General features: G+C 55.2%; 1 protein-coding gene across 6 annotated transcripts in view; it reads right to left on the bottom strand.

Moving 5' to 3' along the window:
• The window catches only part of MAD1L1 (mitotic arrest deficient 1 like 1), a 222,584-nt gene that overhangs the window by 53,104 nt on the left and 145,001 nt on the right, over nt 1-24,479 (bottom strand). For all 6 annotated transcript variants that reach the window (XM_081134495.1, XM_081134493.1, XM_081134496.1 and 3 more), the window contains 2 exons: nt 16,935-16,991; nt 6,665-6,753 (listed from right to left, as the gene is read on the bottom strand). In XM_081134495.1, the coding sequence (XP_080990621.1) occupies nt 6,665-6,753; nt 16,935-16,991 (146 nt within the window). The remainder of the gene's footprint in view (nt 1-6,664; nt 6,754-16,934; nt 16,992-24,479) is intronic.

Below are 24,479 nucleotides of genomic sequence, written 5' to 3'. Positions count from 1 at the left end.
CAGTGAGGCTGCAGGAGACAAGGCGAGCCACTGAATCGATCGCTCACTTCTACAGAAAAGTCACGAGCAAAGTAAACCGAGAGGCAACGACACTTACAGCGCATACAAGAGGACACGCTCAGGTCAAATCTGACCAAACGTGCGGAACCCGCACCGAGAGTAAAAACGCTGCAGGGAGGAGTCCGAGACCCGAACACACGGAGGACGCACGGCGTTCGCGGGTGGAGGCGCCACGCGAGTGCAGGTGGGCACACCCACCACCTCCCAGCACCGACCCGGCGCCGACGTGGAAACTCAACAGGGCGGACGGGCTCAGCAACGCCGACGAGCAGACGGAACCGGAGGAGTCGACTACCCGGCGCGGAAACCGACGCGCAAGGCGGCAGTGACGGAGACAGCGGTGATGGGCGACCCTCGGGCCAGCACGGCAAAACGGGGCGTGCGGAAGCAGAGGCACACGCCCAGCACTTGTCGTTTCTTACCGAGGCGCACAAACGACGCAGGACGGACGCAGCCTTTCCCACACCTGGTGCTGGGGCCACTGAGCACCTTTAGGTAAAAAATAAAATAGAAATAAACCTTCACCGAAACCTTACATAAAACTTAACTCAACATGGATTAGAGACTTAAATGTAAAATGTGAGCCCGGCCGGCGTGGCTCAGCGGTTGAGCGTCGACCTGGGATCCAGGCGATCGGGGTTCGATTCCCGGTCAGGGCGCAGGCCGGGTTGTGGGCTCGATCCCCAGTTGGGGGCGCGCAGGAGGCGGCCGATCAGTGACTCTCATCGTTGATGTTTCTCTCTCTCTCCCTCCCCTCTGTGAAATCAATAAAGATATATTTAAAAAAAAATAAGTAAATAAAGTGTGAAACTATAAAACTTTCAGAAAAACACAGGTGAAAATCTGATACTTAGGGTTAGGAGAGGAGTTTCAGACTAAACATCTAAAAAGGGGCATTTCATCAAAGAAAAGATGGATAAATTGGATTTTATCAAAATTAGAAACTTTTGTTGTGTCAAAGACACTGATGAGAATGAAAAAACAAGCCAAGGGCTAAGGGAGGTACGTGCTAATCACAGACTGACAAACGGACATACATAAAGAACCGGAAAATTCAGAAGCAAGGAGAAACCAGGTAAGAGATCTGAACAGCGGCTCACGAGGATGCGTGGACGGCGCCGAGCCCGCCAAAGTACGGCAGCAAAACCGCGATGAGGCCCGACGCACCCAGCACCCCAGGTGCTGACGGCCGGACACGGAGGAGCCCAAGCCCCCTCGTTCTGACCCAGGCCGCTTCCCGGAGGGGCACAGGCTTGGCGCGAGGCCGGGGGTCCAGCTCGGCCCCTCCCAGAGAGTGGGCACTGATGCCACGCAGCCCGTGGGCTCCACAGCGGCTCGTCACAGCCGCCCCCCTGCAAACACAGGCGTCCTCAGGAAGTGGGCGCTACATTCACACGCCCCGTCCTCAGCCCAGGGCCGGTCCCTGTGGGTCCCCCTAAACTCAGAATTGGCTCATGCGTCTCCTCCGTGGGCTGGGCACCGCCACGTGACCTCACGGGCTCCAGCCAGGGAGTATGAGAAAACCTGCCCCCGTCCACGGTTCTTTCCTTTGGGAAACGCCGAGCCCCTCCCCGGGGCAGTTCCTCAGCCACACGCTCAGGTTGGTCTGCTGGTGACAAACAGTCCTAGTTCTACTCTGCCTGACAATGTCCTGATTTCCCTTCATCCCCGAAGGATATTTTCTTTCACTGGCTGACAGTTCTCTTCCCTCAGAACTTGAAAAGCGCTGTGAGCTTCATCCGGTTCCGCGGTTCCAGATGAGAGATCCGCTGTCACTCAAGCCCGTGTTCCCTGCAGAGACGACAGCGCTGCTCCCGGGCTCCTTTCAAGACGTCTCCCCCGTCTCTGGCCTCAGAGGGCCCATCAGCAGGCGCCGCGGTGTGGGCTTCTGTGGCCTCCTGGCGCGGGGCTCACTCAGCTCCTCAGATCTGTAGGTGTATGCCCGTCACCAAATTTGGGGAATTTCCAGGCATCACTTCTTCAGATGACTTTCGGGCCCCCTCCCTGGGACTCCAACTGGATGACCGCCCTGCGCTGTTACCGCCGACCCTGAGGCGCAGGGCTCGGCTGCTTGCTTCCCGCCTGCTTCCCACTCTGGTCCGGTGATAGCCACCGGCCTCGGAGTTCAGGGCTCTTCCCTGCAACTGACTGCTGAGACCAGCCAGTGAGCTCTCGCTCTGGTTACTGTACTGTCCAGGTCTACAATGTGTTTGGTCCTTCAAAGAAATTCTCTTTCCTCCCTCTTTGCTGAGGTTTACCACTCGTTTGTTGACTGCGGATGCACAACTGTTTCTGAAGCGTTTCATCACCCAGCTTTACCGTCCTTGCCGGGTAACTGTACCATCCAGTGGCTGTGACGCCCTGGCTCTGGGCGTGAGGAGGGGTTTCGTGTCCCGGACACTCTGGGCCTCCCACTGTGAGGTCTGCGTCCGACTGAACCTCCTGGCCGGCGGCACCCTGCTCGGGTGAGGGTTGTACCTGGGCCCTGCTGACACGATGCCACCAAGCGGGCCCTGCACACAGAGAGGTGCAAGCCGGGCTCCCCACTGACACCAGGGGCGGGAACAGGGCCACCTCACTGCTACAGGGCGGGGGCAGGAGCTTTCTGCTGAGCCTCTGACCCTGGAGCACCCACACCCTCCAGACAGAAGACTCCCAGAGACCTGACCAGGCCAAGAGAAGGACCAGTCCCCCGTCCTGAGGCCCCCAGGGAAACGGCCCAGCCATGTCCAACCGCAGGGAAGCCACAGAACAAAGCCCACCCAGGGCCTTTCCAAGGGGCTCTCAGAGCTTTGCCAGCGATGTGAGCAGACATCTGGGACCACCGCACACTTGACGGACATCCGGATGGAAGACGGGGGTCTGAGCCTCCGAGCCAACAGGGGAAGAGACCACATGGAGAGCCCACCTCAGGAAGCCTATTATCCCATCAAAGACACGGGTACACGCCGTGTTTACCAGCCACCACTCAAACCACCACACAACAGAAAACCTCAGGAAACCAACAGGAGGGCAGAAGTCAGACATGGTGGATAAATCTGAGAGTTTCCCAGAAAGTAGAAAAACACAGAAGACGGGACAAAGGTGCTCTGGAAACAGAGGATTCAGAAAGTTCAACCCCCAAGTTAACAGTTTCAGGAAGAACAGGGGAAACGGAACAGAAAATAGTCAGTGAGTAGCTGAGGGAAACCCCAAGGACCGAAGGGCAGGTGCCAGGCAGGAAGGCCGTCGACCACGCAGCACAGCACGCAGAGGCCCACCCATGTGGCTCCGGGACATTTCAGGACACGGGAAACAAGGGGAAGGTTTTCCAGGCCTCAGAGGCAAGACCAGGCGCAGGTCGAGGACCCAGGTCTGAAGAGCCTTCTCCAGGCAGGACACTGCCCCGCCTGGAGTCAGTGTCAGGGGCCGAGAGACATGATCGTCTGACGGGCCGGTACCAGGCTCTCCACGGGGGTCACCAGCACCCCCCTGCAGAGCCCAGGCCTGGGATACCCTGTCCCTACTGCCACCTCGGCTGTGGGTCAGCAGAGAGGCCCAGCTTGAGTTGTCAGGGTGTCAATCCGGGTGGTCCTGCAGCCTCCTGGGGGGGTGAGTGTGAGGCCGAGATGGCTCCTGAAGATTCACCCTGGTCTCCCAGCAAACTGGGGACATGTGGTGCTGGCCGGGAGCTCGTGGCCGATGCTCTCAGGCCAGGAGCGCCACTGGGTGCTGAGGTCCAGGCCCCAGGCCCAGTGACACCAGGTCTGAGACACAGGGAAGCGGGTGCTGCTCTGAGGGCTGCGTTGGGCAGGACTGTGCAGCCCCTCCCCCGCCCAGCGATGCCCAAGTCTCAGGTCACCCTGGAAGCTCGGGAGCTGCCTTCCTGGCCACAGACCCGCGGTGGGCAGAAAGCACGGTGTTTCACAGGACTGTTCAACAGAGAACAACAGAACCGTAGGAGCCCAGCACCTGCAGTCTGGAAAGGGTGTGGATGGGACCACAGGATGCAGGGCCTCCGTCCTGGGGGGGGGGAAGTCGACCCCTGAAGCAAGGGCTGCACACAGCGGGAAGGCAGCGGGCGCCGGCACAGACATGGGCGTCTCAGGGACAACTGCGTCAACCCACTTGCTAAATCCACAGACGCTCGGGATTTGCTAGAGTTGCTCCTTGACAGCAGGAAACGCCGAATCTGTTCCAGCTGAAAGACCCTTCAGCTGCTGCGTTAAATCTTCACTGAATGCCCCCTCGTGTTCGTTAAAGTAGCAATGTTTCATACATACATAATATTACACAAATATTGTGATAGGACATGTGCACTTAATAAATTATACACCTAACACATATTTTCTATACAACAAATCTGTGTGTGCATGTGTGCACGTGCATATGTGTGCGTATGTGTGCATGCATGCGTGCGTGAGTGTATGTGGATGCGTGTGTGTGAGACAAAGGCACGGCCTGTGCTGTCCTCTGGGAACGGCCCAGGCCCACGCCACCATGCGCGCCTTCCTCTGAACCCACCGCCTCAGAAACGAGCTCTGCCCAGAGAATTCTGGAAACATTTGCAGGGAAGCACCTCACACCTGGCAGCAGCAGCAGGATCAGAGATGAGGACAGTCGGCTTTCATTCACGGGAAGCCTCTCCCTCTCGCATGAGGCAGCAGTGGCCGTGGGGAGGGTGCCAGTGAATCCTGAGGCCCCCACGCAGCACAGGTCTCCCCAGGAAGGGGCTGGAGCAGGAAGGCTGGGCTGTCCCAAGGGGGGTGCCCCTACTCAGGGCAGGGTCTTCAGATTGCTGGCACCCCTCCCCCAGCCCCACTCCTCAAAACCAGAAGGGCTGCCTCTCGGGGGCACCTGTGGTTCCCTAGGAAAGACACAGCACACACTCTGAACTGGGTTGAGGGCGCTGGACTCACGGCAATCGTCACCACTGGGTGACAAGGGGAAACCAAGGCACAATGACACATTTGGACATTTCCTGTGTGCTGGGGCAGGGCCACCCAAATGTGCACAGGGAGGGGAGTGCAGCTGATTGAGAGTCTCAGCCAGGCCAGGAGTGGGGACGCTGTGAAGAGGGCGCTGGAGGGGCACCTTGCAGTTTTGTGAATAAGACAGATATGGAGACACAAACAGGGCGCAGGGGGTGAACCCTGGCCAGGAAGGAGAGGCCACCTACACGCCTTGCCCGGGCCCCTCCCAGAGCCTGTCCTCAGCCTGCTGCCAGGGCTGAGGGGGACCCCAAACGGGACACTGGGCGCACAGTCAGACCCTGCTCCTGCCCCACAAGAGCAGCCGGAAATGGGGGCGATGTGTGGCCCCTCCAGGCACAGCGTTCACACAGACTTGACTTGGTTTCTGTTAATGAGCCTGTCTCTCCACACAGCTGCACCTCCCGCCCAGTCGGGGACAAGCAGCTCTGATCTCCAGGTAAAGGTACTGATGATAAAGCCTTTGTTTTAGATTTTACAAAGTAAGCAAAAACCTTTAAGTCCAACCCGTGCTAACCCACATGAATTGGACACACGCTTGGCCATGCTCACGTCGACAACGACGAGACTGTGAGCATGGAGAGCGCGGTGAGCACACAGGGACCTCCGGCTCCGGGGCGTGCAGGCTGCTCCTGCCCACAGGTCTGCGAGAACGAAGGGGAGCAGCCGGACCTCAGCACCCTCCTCCATCCCGTTTAACCGCAGCTCCGGGGACTGCACTCACTGGGCTCTCACTGTGGCCAGGACACCACAGATGACCTCTGGTGACAGTACAGCCTCAGGAAAGGGTGACACGGCCACAGCCGCTCAGCCATGGGCGCGCCAGCTCCCCCACCCCTGGACTCCACACCATCTCTCCCATGACCAAGGTCTCCATCCGTCCAGTGGGCACCAGAGCCGTCTGGGTCCTAGATCAGCTCCCTGAGCCACAGAAGCAGCTTCTGAGGTAGGAACTGGACACGGTGCTGGCCCAAGGCAGATGCTCAGAGCAGGAGCTGGCAGATGGCCCTGGGGCGCCCGAGCCCTCGGCTTACTCTTTACTCTGCTCCCAGAGATTCTGGGGGGACACTGTCAACTCGCCCACCAGCCACTTTCCAATTACTACTTGGGACCCAGGAGAGCTAGGAGCAGGCCTTTCGGCACTGCCTTCCGAAAACCTTCCTGGAGGAGGAGTGGCGTGCCCAGGCAGGAAAGGCGAGGCTCTGGGAGGGGACTGTGGCCAACCCTCCCGACAGACAGTGCCGACGCTGGAGAGGGCCTAGAGCCATGACGCTCTCCACAGACCCGCACAGGAGGAAGAGCGTCTGCTCTGTAACTCCCCTCTGGAGCTGGCCTGGAAAGAGCGCGCAGACAGATGCTGCCCCGCAGACAGCATGCAAGGCAGAGGGCTCTGCTGGCCACAAAGACAGGTCCCCCCAGAGGGCACTGTGACAGGGCACCCAGCTCTCTTCTGAGCCCTGCGGACACCGAGAGGCCCCCTGTCAATGCCAGCCTGAGAAAGGTCACGGAAAAAGGCCCAAACCAGCGGGGACAAGCTTCTGTGTAGAGAAGCAGCTAAGTGGACAGGGTGGGATTGAGGAGGAAAGTGCCCCTGGAAGCTGGTGAAGAACGAGGGGCTGGCGGGTGAGACGTACCTGAGCTCGCTCACCTCCTCCCTGGACAGCAGGACGCTCTGCTCGGCAGGGCCCGACTGGGACCGCAGCACCTTCAGCTCCATCTCCAGCTGTGAGGAAACAGCACAGGTCAGCTCGGAGGGGCTACGGAGCCCTGCTCCGCGGGCCTCCGGGAACCCTCCCTCGCCAGCCCCGGATCCGGGAGGCGGCCTCCCCACCGGTGCAAGGAGGTCCCAAAGCTGCCAGACCTTCCATCGCCCAGCTGAGCACACACACTGGCCTTCCCTTTCCAGCACTGCCTCCAGGCCAGACGCAGTCACTCTGGGTGTGCGGGAGGCACAGCAGAGCCTGAGGAGGGGACTCGGCAGCTGGGGAGGGCACGAACTCTCCGATGCTTTGAGTGGCTTTAACAGTCCTGGCATTTTATTTGTTACATCAAATCCTGCTACAGGATGTTGAGAAATTACCTATCTACATATTCATATTTTATTAAGAGTTTTAATGAAGACTGAATGCTGGATTTTGTCAGATGCCTTCTGAGCACATGTGGAGAAGACACCCTCTAAGCTGGCATCCTGGAATCCAACCAGCACCCGCTGGGCACCCTGCCTGCCTGTAGTGTATTCCGGCAGCGCCTTCCTTGCAGACGTGTGGACACGGTGCTCCCTGCGTGACTGGCCGTAGTCCTGCACGTGTGTGCATGGGGCCCACACGCAGCCCAGGGGCCCTCGCAGTGGCCAGGCCGGTCTCACGCTCGCCTCCAAAGCCTCCCTCTTTCCCTCGCCCTGGGACAGGGTCGCAGTGTGGACGTCGGCATTTTGCAGGATTTTTCTGTGAAACTGACTCAGCTTGATTCATTTTCTGTTTCTTTTTGTTGGAGGAAGCGGGAGTGGTTACTTTGTGACAACTTTGTAATAAGTGTTGAAAATCTCTGCTGCTTCTGGAGCAGGTTTCATTTTTGGAGCAGGTTTTGTTTTCCTAGAAAATTATTCATTTCACTCCGATTTTAAAATTTATTTAGAGTTGTGATATAATTCACAACTCTTTTTATAGAATTCCTATACAGTTCATAATTGTCTTTAGATTTATTATTTTTGTTTTAATTTATTTTTCACTTGTTGAGGTAAAGCTTACACGTGGTAAAGCATAAACCTCGCGACTGTCCATTCACGTCGTGACCCGTGGAAGGAACCTGTGCACACCCAGGCGCCCTGGCACGCCCCTCCGCCAGTAACTCCACGGTAATTACTCTTCTAATTTGGGGTGGTGATGCTTTCTATTAATTTTGTCCTAGGATTGTGAATAATTCATATGTTTTATTGGTTTTCCTTTAAAAGCGCGGGCATTTAGATTTATTTATTATTTCTACTATTTTTCACTTTCTTATTAACTTTTGCTTTGATCTTTACAAATTCCTACCTTTGCTTTACTTGGTTTATTTGGTTTTCCTTTTCTGAGTTCTTGAGCTGGAGGTTTAACCAATACATATTCATTCTTTCTTGTCAGTAAGATAAATATTTAAACCTGGGTTTCCTTCTGAGCACTGTTCTAGTTGCGTCCCGTGGGCTCTGAGGGGAAGTGTTTTCATTACGAGTACTGTCTAGATTTTAGGCACTTTTGAATTGTATTTCTTCTTTGACCTCCAAATTGATTTAAGACAGATTTTTGTTCTGTTTTTGTTTCTATTTTCCTTTCTTTTTTAATTTCCAAGTGTTAGGAGTTTTTATTTTTCTGGTCTTGTTCTTAATTCCGCATTTCATCGCATCAAGATCAGAGAAAGTTGTCTACATCAGCCAGCCTGTTTGCATTCGTAAAGGTTTTATTATCTAATACACAATTAATTTTTGTGGATGTTTTCTATGAGCATTTTTCAGTTTTGGGGTTAAGGTTTTTTTGTTGGTTTTCTTTTACATATATTTTACACAGATCTTTTATTTTTTCTATTATGTATTCCTTGCTCACATGCTATATTATGGACTAAGAAGTGAAATAAATTCTCCTGTTGCTGGTGTCCTCTGCGGTTCCCTCCCTGTGAATCTCGTTCTGCTTTATGAACATCGGCAATCCCTCGGCGGACACAGATACTCAGCGGCACCCTCGTTAGGAAGAACCACCTCCCTGCGTTGCCTGCAGCGCTTCAGGGCCTGGAATCCAAACTTCACCGCAATCAGGACAAGGCCCGGTGCCTCCCGGCAGGACCTGGTGCCGGCGCGGCCTTCACATCCCCGACTTTCCAGCCCTTTATGGTTTCTCTTTGTCATCCAGTAAGAAAATCTTTTCCTTTTAAATGGAGAGTTTAGCCCACTTATATTTTGATGCTGTCTACTAATTTTGTACTAGGGTCGTGAATAATTCTCACGTTTGCATTTATTCCTGTTCTACTATTTGGTCATGTTTTCTATTCTGTAACTTCATTATAACCATTTCACCCTGTGGTCTTTTGTCCTGTTTGCCATTTTGTGTGAAATTTTACTTATACTGGAACAGTTTGTATTTTTGTGTGCTAATGGCTTTCATAACTTAACTTTATGTGATACACTTCTGTTTTGACAGTTTCTATTACTTTCCTGCGCTGAGTACCTGATGAATCAAATATACCCACCTTTTCTCCATCAACACTCCCCACGCTGGAGGGGCCACCACCCAGGTACTCGATTTCTAACTCTGACAACTTGTTGCCGTGACCTTTCTTCCCACGCCTTTTAAGCCTATTCCCAGCTGAGAACTCTGCACGCAGGAGCTGCTTGCTGCAGGCAGGCAGGACTACAGGGTGCGTGAGCCACGGGACGCCAGGGAACGCCCGACCTCCCCGGGGCACGCAGCCCAGCCCCGCCCGCCCCGAGACAGAAAGCAGCCGGTGGCCGGGAGTGCGGCTGGCAGGTGCACGGGGCCGGGCGCGGCGGTTTCTGAAAAGCCAGAGTCAACACGCAGGGGAGGGAGTCCACCCGGACAGAAAGAAGATCTAGAGTCGTGTACCTACCGATCATTCAGCCTAAGAAGCTGTTTATATGCGTGTGTGTAAAAGGAGGGAGCTGGTCCAGGTTAGAAAGAGGCTGCTGGGAGTTGAGCGTAAGGTTCAGAGGGTGACCTTGGGAGCAGCTGGATCATGGAAGATGGGGGGGGGGTGCCCTCAGCCAGGCCGGCTTGGAGCCAGAGGCCCCTCGGCCAGTGTGAGCTGGTCCACGTTGCTGTCAGCTGGCACGGGGTGATGTGAAGACTGAAATGCATTAACCCTGTAGCCCGCAACCACCTGGTTCACTTCACAGAGAAAAATATGCATGGAGTTGCTTTAAAAAAGACACAGGACTTACTGGATTGCATCTTCTGAGTAACCCTGCTGGACAACAGAACCAGGGAGTCCCTGTTCCAGGACCCACCGTAAAGCACATGCACCTCCCAGCGAAAGGACTGCGGCTGCGGCAGGCTGGGCACAAGGCGCGGCTGGGACGGGGCCTGGGGTGGGGTCCTGGGCCTGCCGCTGTGCAGAGAACCACTGACCAGCGTTACCCTGGCCAGTTTCCTGCTTCACTTCCAAACTGATCAGAGAGAGAGGGCTCGGTCTGCCCACTTCCAATCTCTGAGGCTAATACACAGATTTCTATTCCTTTCTTGGGCTCCTCTGCTAAATTAAGAGGCATAATTACCAGCAGTGCCTGCTTCAAACAAATCAAGCGCCCAGGGAGTGGGGGCTGCTGCTCAGACCGGCCGCTGCTGCCCTGGGGAGCTGCTAGCATGCTGCACCGACACAGGGAGCCAGGCAAGTAAATCCACAGCTTCTGAAGGCCCTGGGTGAGCCAGGCTCAGATTCACAGCCCCTTCTGAAGCCCCTGCTCCTTGTTCTGCAGGTGAGCAGCTGTGGCCATGGGAGGCTACTGTCCCTCCAAAGCCAAGTGGGTGCCCCAGCTCCAAGGGCTCCACACTCACTGCCGTTTCCACACTCCTCCTGGAGCCAAACAAGCTGTGGGGTTGGTGGTGGGCCCGCTGAGCACCAGGGAGCTGGTCATCTCAGGCCTAGACAAAGGCCTGCCCAGCCCTAGCCCTGTAAGCGGCAGTGTGGGGAAAAACTGACCCCTCTGGGGGCCCGGCCAACCAAGCCAACCTTGCCCTGGAGGCAACAGAAACATGCTAGGAGCGCAGGCTGCAGAGGCCTGCTCCAGCACTTTCCCTGACGGTCTCAGGACACGAAACTCTCTGAGCCTTTGTCTTCTCGGCTTTGAACAGGGGAGTAACCTCTGTGTTACAAGGCTGCACGAGGAAGAAAGTAGATAGCCCACAGACGAAACCAGACAGCCTGTCTGCTCACACAGGAAATGCAACACCAACGGCCTCCAGGGCACGGTGGTCAGAGCAGGACACTGGTTTCTACCACTGCCTCTGTGTTTTATGTTCTTCAGTCAGCACCATGCACACGTTGCTTACCCAAACAGGAAGAAACACTACAAATACCCATGTTCTGGCCCAGAGCCCAGGCCAGTACACACCAGCACACCAGGCTTACGACCCACACTGGGTCCCCACACATGCCAACCAGAGCCTCACCCTCGCCTGCAGAGTGAACACCACACTGACTATTCCCTCTGCCAGTCCCACTAAAGGTGAACTCTGCAGAGGCTGAGGCTGAGGCCGAGGCCGAGCCTACCTGCCCACCAGCCAGTTGCTCCACGTCCCGGCTCCAGCGGGCGCTGACAGAGCTGGCGAGTCTGTGGAATCACTCAGTGGACGTAGGTGTTCTCATGGTTAGGCTCTGGGATCCGGGCTCACCTCTCCTGGTAGGGCACAGACTACAGACTGCAGGGGGGGCGCCTGCTCCCAGGGGCCGCCCGCAGGGTGCTGAGTCTTTATAAGATACAAAGTGTCCCGCATCCTTCCCTGCACCCTGAACAAGCTCAGAGTCTTTATAAGACACAAAGTGTCCCGCATCCTTCCCTGAACCCTGAACAAGCTCAGAGTCTTTATAAGACACAAAGTCTCCCGCATCCTTCCCTGCACCCTGAACAGGCTGAGTCTTTATAAGATACAAAGTGTCCCGCATCCTCCCTGCACCCTGAACAAGCTCAGAGTCTTTGTAAGATACAAAGTCTCCCGCATCCTTCCTTGCACTCACATCTCCAAGGCATCTTGACCCTTTAATGCTAATGTTACTGGAGGGTAGCTGGTTAGTACAGCACCACCTTCGAAGAGAGACGGTGTACTTGAGCTAGTTGGAGGATACAGGGTCCATCCTGGGCCTTGCCAGGCAGGAGAGCAGGGGATGTGACCTCCCTCTTCGACAGCAATTTGAACTCCTGAGACCACTGCTGAGCAGGTGCAGAGTGAGGAGCGCACACACCCAGGCCGTGCCATCACCTGCTGACATAACCGTCGCTCTGTGCAAGAACCACAGATGGCAACGTCAAGCTGAGACCCTGGGCCTTCATGAGCTCACAACTCAAAGGTCCACATCCCAGGGATTCAGGCTGCTATCTCCTCCCCAAAGCCCTATTTGGGCAGGTGTTTCTGGCCGCCCAGAGAAGGGGAGATGCTATGATCAGAACTGGGGGTCCTCTTACTTGGCACTGAACCCACCAAGCACCCAGGAAGCTCTGAGTGGTGCTACCTCAGGTGAGGGGTAAGAGAGATCCCAGCTGACTCCCCTTCCCTGTCCATTTCACAGATGGCTCACCACAGACTCCTTGCTGAGCAGAGCACCCACCTTGGCCTCAGAAAAAGCAGCCCAGCTAGAGAGCATGTCCAAGCTGGATTTGTACCCGAAAGGCCAGCTTATCATTTCTTAACTCAGCACATTTGCCAAGAAAGAGAACCCTACTGGAATCCCCAGCTTGCCCACCCAGGGAACATCCCCTGGAGAGCTGCGGGGCCATTGTCATTAGGGCTGGAGAGGCTCCAGGGCAGCCCAGCCACCAGTGACAGGCAGGTACATGGCGAGCAAATTGGGCCTTAGCTCTAAGGCAGCAGAGGGCAGGGAGGCCCCAAGAGGTAGTCTTATAGAAAGCTAGAGTTTCAACTGAAAAACAAACAAATCTGAAAGCTGCTCAGATCTGGAAGCGGTACAGGCCCCTCACCCCACCAGGAGCCTGAAGGGGCACAGCACCTATGACGGGGGCACAGCACCCATGACGTTCCAGCTCCTCAGAGAGCTGAAAACTGTCCCCACCTGTACACGGAGGAGAGGCATCTGGGCTCTGCTTCCAACAGGAGCCAGAGGTTTAAACAGGTCAACCAGGCCACCTCCTCCCAGAGAGGTGTTGACCTAGGGGTGGGTGTCACAGTTTTGTGAAAGGTTGAGAGTGGAAAGCCCCTCCAGAAAACACAAGCACTAACAGAGGTTTGACTGCAAGTCCAAGGGTTTTCTGGCCCCTCACGTCTCCATGGTGCTGGGTGGGGACGTTTGCTGAGGAGGCAGCAACTGAGTCTGAAAGTTCTCACTGCAGAAATGCCTTCCTCTGAGCTTCCTCAGTGGTGGGCCTTCACTGGGTCTCAGAAACACAGTCCTGTGTGCCCAGGCACAGGAGGCACAGGGAAGCCCAATCACAGAAGAGTAGAGAGATGTGATGCCTGCACCCCTCCACCCAGGGCAGCAGAGATGCACCCACAGTGGGCCGGGGTCCTCTCTGTGGCAGAGCAGACCCTGGCCTCAGAGAATTGAGGACGCTCCGAGCCCCCACAGCAGCCGTGAAGCAAAGGCCTGGACAGGGATGGTCACGGGGCTGGCGATGACTCTGAGAACCTGATAATGAAGTAGCAGAATCGCTCCTGGCGCACAGTAAGGCCTGGGAGCTGAGAGACTCGGGAAGTGTGAATGACAGCAAACCGTCAGTGCTGGGAACTGGCGGAGGGCCAGGTCTGCTGGGCAGGATTCTCCCCGTCTAGAATTATTCCCATAAAGTTTAAAGGTAAGTTAACCGATTTGCATTCTGTGCCTGTCCCAGACATCAGTTTGGTGGGTGAGGCTACTGGGATCTTCACTTTCCAAGTCTGAAGTGCCACCTTCTCCTGTCTCCCAGGGTGAGTGTAGAACCAGCAGCCAGAGGAAAAAGCATTAGAGATGATGAAATACCAGGAATAAACCTAACTAGAAATGTGCAAGTCTTGCAAAGGACAGTGAGGAGTCAGGGGAAGGACATGCGACCTGCAGCGCAGAGGGACCCCAGGTGTGCCGGGGCAGCCAGCACACAGACACTGGCCCACACTGATCTACAAGCACAGGCAACTCCAGCAGCATTTCTACATGAGGCCTAACCAGTGAACTCCAAAGTTCACCTGGGAGAGAAAACATAAGGGCATCTAAGAAAATGCCTCAAGAGGACATAAAAGGTCACGCCACGGGATGTCACACACACTCTGGTAACGTAGACGGCGGAGCTGAGGTTGTCCAGACAGATGTGTGTCCCTCTGCCTGAGAGTTCTCTTCTGGAGGGGATCCAAATATCTTCTGCAATCAAGGGCCAGAAATTACACCTTTAGAAATTTATTTTCTAGACTAAAAAATCATCTTCTTGGCTTCCAGGTAACCCACTCCTCTGGTCCCAGCAGTCACCTACTCCCTTAAGCCCTTCCCGACATGCATTGCCCACTGGGGACATAGCTCCCCGGTCCTGGTGGGGTTCTTCCAGCCTGGCATGTGGTTCTGTGCAGGATGGATCCAGGTGAAACAACTCACTGTCAGTCATAGAACCAGGAGGTTCTTTCGATAATTCCCTGGGAGGCAGCTGGCCATGATGACTGGCAGCATCAACCAAAGGACGCTCACACTCCCCGTGAGGACCTGCTGGCCCTCCACACTGGCACTCAGAAGGACAGAGCTTCAGCAAAGCCCGGGTGCACGGCCCTGCACAGGGGTCCTGGCTTCTCTGGTCAGGGCCAGAGCGAGCATGGCTGTTGGTTTCTGGTGAGAGCCTGAGGCTGGGAAAGCCAAGTGGGAGGAAGGCCACAGAGGACTGCACACCGGACAAGATGGGTCTTGAGAGAACCTGCTCCTTCTTTGCAATGGGACAGGCCTCAACATGCACAGCCACGATCACACTGCTGCAACCGCCCCTGGGACCCAGAAGGAAGAGGGACAAGCAGCGTCTGCCAGGCCCTGCCGGCCCACAGCGCCCCCAGGGTGACCCTCACAGGGCCCCCTGGGCAGCCAGGAGGAAGCACTGAGGAGAGACAGGACTCAAGAAAGAGGACAGCTAATTACATGGGGCTGAGAGGGGCCAATTCCTCACAGCTCAGGGGACCTATCTTCTCTTCTCACTCCCAGAAGTACATAAAACATTACAGGACTTTGTGTACTTACAAGTTCTCCAGCCACTGCTGGCCATGTCTAATTAGGGTGAGGTGTGTTAACAGCACAGCATGGCCCAGGACAGCTTTCCCTGTGACAGTAATTGTGCTGGAGAAAAGCATGGGTTGTGTGTGTGCTGACTAATCAGCACGGGCTTCCTAATTAATAACAGAAAGTCAACTGTCTCAGTCTTGTCACCTGTAATTAGCCAAAGATGTTTAACCTGCCTTCTTTCCCTCTCCTTTCCTAAACACTGAGTCAGCAGGGGAGGGGCTGCAGGCTGGGAGATGTCGCAGGAGCGGGCCCTGCCCAGCCAACCGGACAGAGGCATGAGCACAGTTTGTGGCCACCTGGAGCCCTGCTGTCCTAGGACCAGATGCCCTGGTGCACCCAGCAGAAGGCTGTCACTGGAATGGGTGGGAGGGCAGCAGAGCCAGACCAGGGTAGACTCCGGGTCTCCCAGTGAGCTCTGGGCCCATTACCCTCCAGTCTCGGATCACAGCAGAGCAGAAACTGACCTGCAACCAAATGGAACACGCTGCACTGGGGTGCCGCTCCCCAAGGAGCTAACAGATCTGTCACTCCAGACCCACCCCTGCACCGCCTGACTGGCCTTTAACTCCTTGAGAGGGGGGCAGAAGGCACCCCAGATGCTGAGGGGGGCTGGGGGGAGAACAGAGGCTCCCGGCCCCCAGGTGAGTGTGCCTGCAGCAAGCCGCCTCTCGTCTCCCTCTAATGGGGGGAGGAGAGACAGGAAATGGACACCGTGAAATGGGCTGACGGTGAGACTGTCAAAGGCTGAGATTAGAACCTGTCTGAGGAGACAGCTGCAGCCCAGTCCAGGTCCAAAGCCAAGCGTAAAAAAACCAATGTGAGGCGCTCGCAGTGTCCCGCCCATGTGCCAGGGATGCAGTGTTGACGGAAGGGCCAGCAGTCAGCTTAGGGGGGGCCCGCCTCTGCAGGGGCCACGGGTCAAGGATGCTTCACCCAGAGCTCTGCCAGGGCACCTGGGCTCCCGTGGCCTGGGGCAGGTTGGGGCGCGAGGCCCATAGGATGCTCTCCAGCCCAGCTGCCATCAGAATCCTCTGGGAGAAACTGCCCCTGGTCCCACACTGCACCTGCAGTCATGACCCCACAGTGAATTCTCATTTGTCTGGAGGAGGGACCAGGTGTCAGGATTTTAAAGTCATAGGAGCTTTACACAAGAAACTGAAGCTGTGTGGTCAAAAGTAAGAACAAACACAGGCTAGAATGGCAGCTGCCCCGAAGCCCCTCATCCCCCAGGACCCTATGATGGGAGGGAGGCGGTGGCCCCTGCAGTCCTGGCCAGAGCACGGCCCTCCCTGGTCTCCTGACCCTGGCTGCCCCTCCCAGGCCCATGTCCGGATGCTGGAGCAGCCTGACAGGCTCCAGCCTCAGCTCTGCCTCCCGGTACCGTGCTCACTACAAGGACGCAAGGACACTCTGGCACCCAACATCCACAGCATCTCAGACCCTAACATTTCCCTCCAAACTTGCACACCTCCATCTTCCCTTACTCCACAACCCCTGATGTCACCCCTGACCCCTCACCCTCTACCTTCAGTCTGACCGTTCCTCGGCATCGAGCTCCTGCAGTCCCCTCACCTCCCACCCACTAGGCTTTGGCACAGCCAACCGTGGGCTCCCAGGTGCTGGGCCTGGGCCTCGTCCCAGTCCTGACCCATCCTCCGGTATCCTCCACCTCACATGTAGGCCCATTTCAGGTCTATCCAGCCCTGAAATGGGTGGTGGCAGCAAGGACTGGATGGATAAAGGAAACCCAAGGACATGGCACTCAACCTGGAGGGCGGCCTGCTCAGGGCCAGGGACTAGACATGAAGGAAGGGATGTTTTCTGATAATAAGAAGGGACCATGGCTGCCAGGGACCCACACTGCGCCTCTAGGACACATCATGATGGGGACAAGAACTAAGCCACCCAGGCCCTGGCTTCCCTCTGCGCACGGAGACCCCTGTGGGGAGAGACTCAGGGACTTACCATGTCTGCCCTCTGCTTCTGGCCGCCCAGTTCCTCCAGCGCCTGGGACAGTTGAGCCTTTAAGACAAGACAGAAAGTGGAGTCAGTGGGCCTCCTCCCCATCTCTGCCACCCCACACCTGATGGGGCTGGAAAGCAGGAGTAGGCACCTGAGGGAGGGAAGGGAACCAAGAGCAGCTGGGAACATAACTCAGGAAAGCCCATCCCAAGCCTGTGTGAGAAAGTGACTGCGGAGGCAGCTGTGGGTGGAGACAGGTGGGGCTGGTGCCCAGGAGAGAGATGCAGAGCAGTTGTCACCTCTGGTTCCGGAGGATGAGGGGCCAATGTCCAGGAAAACCCAACACCCTGACCACGGCTGACCAAGCAGGACTCAGGAATCCAGATAGAAGACCCACTGCCACTGGTACATGGACACGGGACGTTCCCTTCACTCAGCCAACGACGGTGCCTGGCCAAGTCACAAGCCTGGACCCTGCCTATCATGGGACGCCTGCTGTCTCACTGACCCGGGTGGGAGCTCGGGCCGCTGGTTCCTCGGGCCTGGGCAAGTCAGCTGTGTGTTAAGTCTCCACGGCAGCCACCGTGTGACAGGCAGCACCCAAACTTGGGTCTACTGGGCTCAGGCCCCAGCCACCCACATGCCCCTGCCCAGCCTCGAAGCCACAAGCATGGTTTGCGTGGCTGCCTCAGGTTGCATGTGGATCCCTCTGCACAGCTCCTCAGCACCACCAGGCTGGGACACACTCACAAAATGAGAACCGGTCACACACTTTCCCCAGAAAACAGTGAAAATCAATGTATCAAGGGAGTCATGGGGCCACTGTTATAATTACCGCTCGGTAGGCGCCCCCAGCACCCCTGCAGAAGCACACACGGGGCTCTCACTGGGCACAACCATGCGCCCAGCACTAGGACATGGACATCACTCACTCTGGGTGGCCCTGCCTGACCGCTCACCTGCCCCAGGCTGGTTCCTCCCCTGGAATAAGAGAATGAGGAAGATCACAGAGGAGGCCCCTGCAGGGAGACCCTCACAGAGGGGCTGGGAGGGGCAGTGGGGGACCAGGATCCCCTGAAGGGAACAGGCACCTGGAACAGCCTCAGCTCTCACAGGCCCTCAGCCACCCCTCCCAGGCGGTGAGGGTGCGGTCTTGCTGGGCGGTGAGCGGCACAGCAGACTCAGACGGAAGGAACTGGCCGCCCCAGAGGGTCTCGGACACAGGGCCTGGCGTTCCCAAGGAGGTCCCACGAGGAAGCGCGCAGGAGGCGGACGAGGTGGGGGAGAAGACGCCACTCCATTACAGCGCCCGCCGTCTGCCCACAGCAGTCGCAGAGCCGTGCAGGCGGGAACTTGTGCTCCTTCGGGCCCCGGTGACCACGTGCTCCCGACCGTGAGCCCCACACCCAGGCACGGCTGAGGTAGCTGAGGCAGCGCCCAGCATGCGATGCTATTTTTATTGTGAAGTGAGAAGCTGTTGTGGGAGACCCAGCACCTGCCAGCACGTCGGAACCGGGCACAGAGGAGAGGCTGTCCCTGCAGGTCGGCCAAGGCTGGTGATAGGCTGTCACAAAACTCCTCGATGGCCGGGTTGGAGAGGATCCAAGAGCACCAAGCACCGTTCCCACACACCTTACAGCGGGGAGGCTGGAGCCCAGGGAAAGCCGGGCCCCGAGGCGACAGGTCATACGAAGAGAACAGGACGGAAGCCTCGTGCCTCCTGCCCTTCTGCTCTATTTCACGACATGGAACAAAGTGTGAGGAGACACACCCGCCGGCCAGTCATCAGGGGGCCCTTCCAGGTGGCAGGACCCAGACGCATTCATGGCTTCTGCCTGGCAGTGGCCCCCAAGGGTCAGCAGGGAGCCCACCCCACGTGGACAGAGGCCAGAGAACGAACTGCAGGTGCAACCAGAGGCCAGCAGGCGGCAGCGCACAGGGCAGGCCTGGGCAGGAGCCTGGGCTCTGACAGAGACCCCGCTCCAGGGCTGCGTCTGGACTGAGGCACCCATCCGGCCAGGCCCACGCTGCAATCGGAGCAGCTGATTCCCCTCTCAGACCTAGAGTGCGCTGGGCACCACCAGATGCTCAGAGGGCCCCCCGGGCACTCCACAGGGCTGACCTGGGCCCTGTGCAGGCTCAGTCCATCCCGCTCAGCAGCCAGGTGGTTACATTGGAGACCACAGCTGCAGCGTCAGCTGGGAACTCGGGAGGACCCAGCAGACATGTGCTTGCACAAGCCCTGCAGGCTGCTCGATGTGCACTGGAGTTTGAGAGCCACGCTGGACAACCAGGGACCAGTGCCCAAGTCCACACTCCAGCAGTGTGACCGGAAGCAAAGGACTGGACGGGGGCTCGGTGAGGGGGCAGAGCAGGAGCCTGCAGCTGTCACACCCACAGCACTGATTCAGACAGCCACTCATGACGGGAATAGAGAAGGGCCATGGAACTAAGCTGGTTTTTGACAAGGTAAACAAAATTGACAAACCTTTAGCTAGACTAGCTAAGGAAAAAGGAAGGGAGACTCAAATAAATAAAATCAGAAATGGAAGAGGAGACTGACACAGGACGCACAGAGAGAGACTCGTGTGAACGTTACACACCAGCACCTGGAGGACCTAGAGGAAACGGAAAAACTCCCAGAAACATACAACCTGCCAAGGCCGAATCAGGAAGACACAGAAAATCTGAACAGACTGGTCACTAGTAAGGAGACTGAATCAGCAAAAAAATCTCCCAACCAAGAAAGGCCCAGGACCCGATGGCTTCACTGGTGAATTCTACCAAACATTTACAGAAAACTAATACCAGTCCTTCCCAAACTCGTCCAAAAATCAAGAAGGGACGATTTCCAATCTCGTTGTATGAGAGCAGCACTACCCTGATATCAAAGCCAGACAAGGCTGTCACAAGAGAAGAAAATTACAGGCCAACATCCCTGATAAACCCCAATGCAAAAATTCTCAAAAAAATATTTGCAAACTGAATTCAACAATAAAGAGACCACACACCATAACCGAGTGGGTTTGGTCCAGGGATGGTTCAACATCCATGTATCAACGTGATTCATCACATCGACACATAAAGGACAAAAATCTTACGAGCATCTCGATAGACGCAGAAAATATTTGACAAAATTCAACATTCTTTCATGATAAAAATTAATTAGGTACCAAAGGAATACACTTCGACATAATAAAGAGCACATATGACAAGCTCACAGCTAACCTCATACTCCACGGAGAAAACTGAAAGCTTTTCCTTAAGATCAGGAACTAGACAAGGCTGCGCACTCTCACCACTGTGATCCAGTTAGTACTGGAAGTCGCAGCCACAGCAATCAGGCAAGAGAAAGAAATAAAAGGCATCCAAACAGTAAAGGAAAAAGTAAAATTATCTGTTTGAAGATGACATGGTATTATCCATAGAAAACAAAACTTCCCCAGAAAACTCTAAGAACTAGTAAATGAATTCAGTAAAGCTGCAGGATAAAAGATCAACATACAAGATAAGGTGCATTTCTATACACTAACAATAAACTATCTGAAAAAGAAATAAACCAGTCCCATTTACAACAGCATCAAAAACAATAAAATAATGACGTGCCCACTGAAAACTGTGAGCCCTGACGACAGGAGCTGAAGGAGGGCATGGAGAGAGAGCCCAGGCGCAGGAACTGGGAGCAGTAACAATGTTGCAATGCCCGTACCACCCAAAGTGAGCTACAGATTCAATGTAATCCCTATCAAAACTCCAACGGCAATTCTGACAGAAATAGAAACAAACCCTAAAATTCTCACACAACCACAAAAGACCCCAAAGAGTCAAAGTAATCTTGAGAAAGGAGAAAGAAGAAAGAAGCTGGAGGCATCACACTTCGAAGTTTCAAATTATATTACAAAGTTACAGAAATCAAAGCATCGTGGTACTGGCATAAAAACAGACACATAGATAGAGCAGAACAGAGAGCCCAGAAATAAATCCACACATACACAGTCAACCCTGACAAAGGCACCAAGGACACACAACAGGGACAGGACAGTGTCTTCCCTGAGTGGCGCTGGGAAAACTGGACAGCCAGAAAAGAAAGAAATCGGACCCCTATCATACACTGTATACAAAAATCAACTCGAAATAGATTAAAGATTGAAACCATAAAACTCTTAGAAGAAAACAGGGACAAAGCTCCTTGACAGTCATCTTGATGACGATCTCTTAGATACCATAAGCACAGGCAACAAAAGCAAAAAAAACAAGTGGGACCACATCCAACTAAAAAGCTTCTACACAGCTAAGGCACCATCAACAAAATGAAAGGCCATGGGAGAAAATATGGAATGGGAGAAGATATCTGCAAACCATGTATCAGATAAGAGGTTAATATCCAATATTTATAAAGAATTCTTATAAAACAACAGCAAAAGAACAAATGCCCAATTAAAAAATGGGCCAAGGATCTGAAGATAAATTTTTCCAAAGAAAACCTATGGCCAACAGGTACATGGAAAGGTGCTGAGCACCACTAATCAGCAGAGAAACCGAAATAGAAACCACAATGTGACACTGCCTCACATCCATCAGGAAGGCTATCGTGAAAAAGCAGACAACAGTGCTGGTGAGGACACGTTGTGCACTGCTGGAGGGAATGTAAATTGGTTCAGCCACCGTGGGAAGCTAAAATTAGAACTGTGAGCCATGTGACCCAGCAATCCCACTTCTGGGAATATACCCGAAGGAAATGAAATCAGATCTCGAAGAAATATCTGCACTCCTACGTTCACTAGCAGCATTAGTCACAGTAGCCAGGACATGGAAATGACCCACGTTCCTGCCAAAGGAAGAACAGAAGGAGGTGTGGCACGTAAGTAGGGAATATTACTGAGCCTTGAAAAGGAAGTAGATGCTGTCATTGGAAACAACAAGGGTGAACCTGGAGGGCATTGTGCTGAATAAAATAAGCCTGACACAAAGAAAATACTGCACGATATCACTTCTATCTAAAAATCTGAAAAAGCTGAGCTGACAGAAACAGAGAGCAGAATGGTGGTTGTAGGGGCAGGGTGTGGGTTGGGTGGGGGTGTCGGTCAGAGCAGACACTCCCGTGGTATGGTGAAGACCTGGAGACCTCATGTACAGCGTGATAACTATGGTTAATCGTAATTACTATATACTCCAAATTTGGTAAGAAAAGCTGCTCTTCAAGGTTCTCGCAGAAAGAATATGAACTATGCAGTGATGGCCATGCAAATCAGCTGGGCGAGCTGACCATCTCACTGTGCCTGTGCGCGTGAAAACACCCCACTGGACACCTTCAACGCACACGGTGTACATGCGTCAGTCGCACCCCAGCAGCGCCGGGGAGGCTGGGTCTCTGCGAGTCAGGCCCCTCACCTGCTAGAGCATCGTTCACCCCTCTGTGAAGCTGGGAGAGCTGAACAGAGAACGTGAAGAACCCGGCATACGCAGCAGCTTCGTACTGGAAGCCACTGCTGCTGTTGAAAGGCTCTCTCTGTAAGGACCTCCATCAGCCTCGGCTCTGCCCTCCTCTGCCTGGCCCAGAGCCAGTGTGTCACGCGGTGCTAAGGGCCACTGGCCCAGGTCCCCCTGGTGTGCCCACGCAGGCATCCCTGAGCCCAGGCCACTCCCTTCCCGTTTGCCCTCCTCTCCTCCGCTCCCCTTTTGTATACAGCTCAATGTTAACTCTGGCTCGGGATTTTCACTTTTCATCTGTGCTTCTCACAAGGAGAGCCATCTCAGGTTCCTCATGTGGGTAACACATTCGTAAGTAAGAAAAGGACTCTGGGCCCGGCTGACTGCCCGGGTAGGAAAGCAGCGCTACTGGAGGCAAGCCGGTGATATAAACGCTCGTCCACGGGCAGGTCTGCGGGAGGGGCATGGGAGCCCTGTGACGGCCGCTTTTCTGTCAGCTAGTTTGGATCGCTGCAGTCTGAAACTGGGACTCTCCCCAGACCTCCACGCAGCCAGCAGCGCCGCGATCTGTTTTAATTAAATAAATTGGAAAAACAAATCAGGCTGAGATGTGAACCGAGGTGGCATGTGCTGCATATTTATGGCCCATCAGCAGAGGAGGACTCGGGACATATGCTGGGACTTCTGCAGCCACTTTATTAAATGGAATAAATAAAACCCGTGCAAAGTGGCACAGGCTTCACTAGAGTTGGGCACTGGGATCTCCCAAGCTCATCCACTTTGTTTTACTGAAATGTTTTTGCTGGAATCAAAACATGTTCCACATTAGGACTGACAACCAGTGAGACGGGCTGCCAGGAGAGCTAGGTGCGATGTCACACTCTGTGCTGCACCTGTGGCTCCCACTCCCTCTCTCCAGGGGACAGGCAGGTCCCTGGAGGAGCACTGAGGGTAGGCCAGGCTCCGGATCGCCATGGTGCCTCATACCAGCAGAAGGGATCTATGAAGAGAGGGGCTAGGACAGGGGTCTGGCCCTCCTCGTTTTGTCAATAAAGTCGTTGGCACACAGCCACGCCCACCGTTAGACCTGGCCCACAGCTGGTTTCCAGCTACCACTGCAGAGCTGAGGGGACAGGACCGAGACCCACAGCATCTGGGTCTAACTGCATGGCCCACAGTACTTACTGTCTGGTCCCTTACAGGTAAAGCCTGCTGAGCCCTGAGTGAGAGGAACAGGAGCTGGGGCTGAGTGACGGAAGGGAAGAGGCCATGGAGGAGAGAGGGCAGGGAAACTCAGTGGGAGAGAACAGAAGAAAGAAGGAAAGCTATAGACAGGCAGACGTGGGGAGAGATGAGGAAGGGGGCAAGAAGACCAGAAAGGGAGAAGCAAAGAAGCAGGTGAGGCAGGGAGGCAGGGTCCCCACATCCATTAGCACAGCCCGAGTTCCCGCAAGGCCAGTGACTCTCCCTCCCTCTGACGTCCCTGGACCCTGCCTTCCAGACCAGCGACAGGCCAGGCGGGAGGGGGAGCCAGGGGCTGCGGTGTCTCCCTGCATGCGCCTCGCGCCCCCCCTTAAGGACCGCTCTGCTGTTCGCCCTGCACAAGTGACGGATGAGCTGTCTGGAAGGCACTATGGAACTGTTAACAAATGAGACTATGAAGTTATATAATTTTTACTGTGTGTCAATATACGATGCTCAGCTAATGAACTTCTCACAGGCAGCTCTGAGCAGCTTTCAAAGCTCTGCAAATGTGGGCAGTGCTCAGAGGTTCTGCCGTGAAATTCTGTGTCATAAAGCAGGAAGAGGAGCCCCTCCCCAGGGCCTGGACGGCACCAGCCCCGTGGCCTGCATGGTCTGAGGCCCAGCGTGTGGCCCCATGACCTGAAGGGTGAGCACAGAGTCAGGGCACCTCCCAGCCTGTTCCCTTCCCAGGGCCGCCCTGCCCCTAAGGGGCCCCTGGAAGCAACAAGGCAGAGCCGAGGCCTGGTGATGGGGGCAGCACCCACAGCCTGGGAAGGAAGGTTCAGGGCTGTTCCTGGAGACAGCCTCCCCCCCCCCCCCCCCCCCGCTGAGACAACCTATGTCCCAGAGACAGGCATGGGGGCCGTGCAAGTG

The sequence above is a fragment of the Miniopterus schreibersii genome (assembly GCF_964146895.1).
Source record: "Miniopterus schreibersii genome assembly, chromosome: 4".
Lineage (NCBI taxonomy): Eukaryota > Metazoa > Chordata > Mammalia > Chiroptera > Miniopteridae > Miniopterus > Miniopterus schreibersii.
The sequence above is the reverse complement of the archived record's forward strand: the minus strand, read 5'-3'. Positions and strand labels throughout refer to the sequence as shown.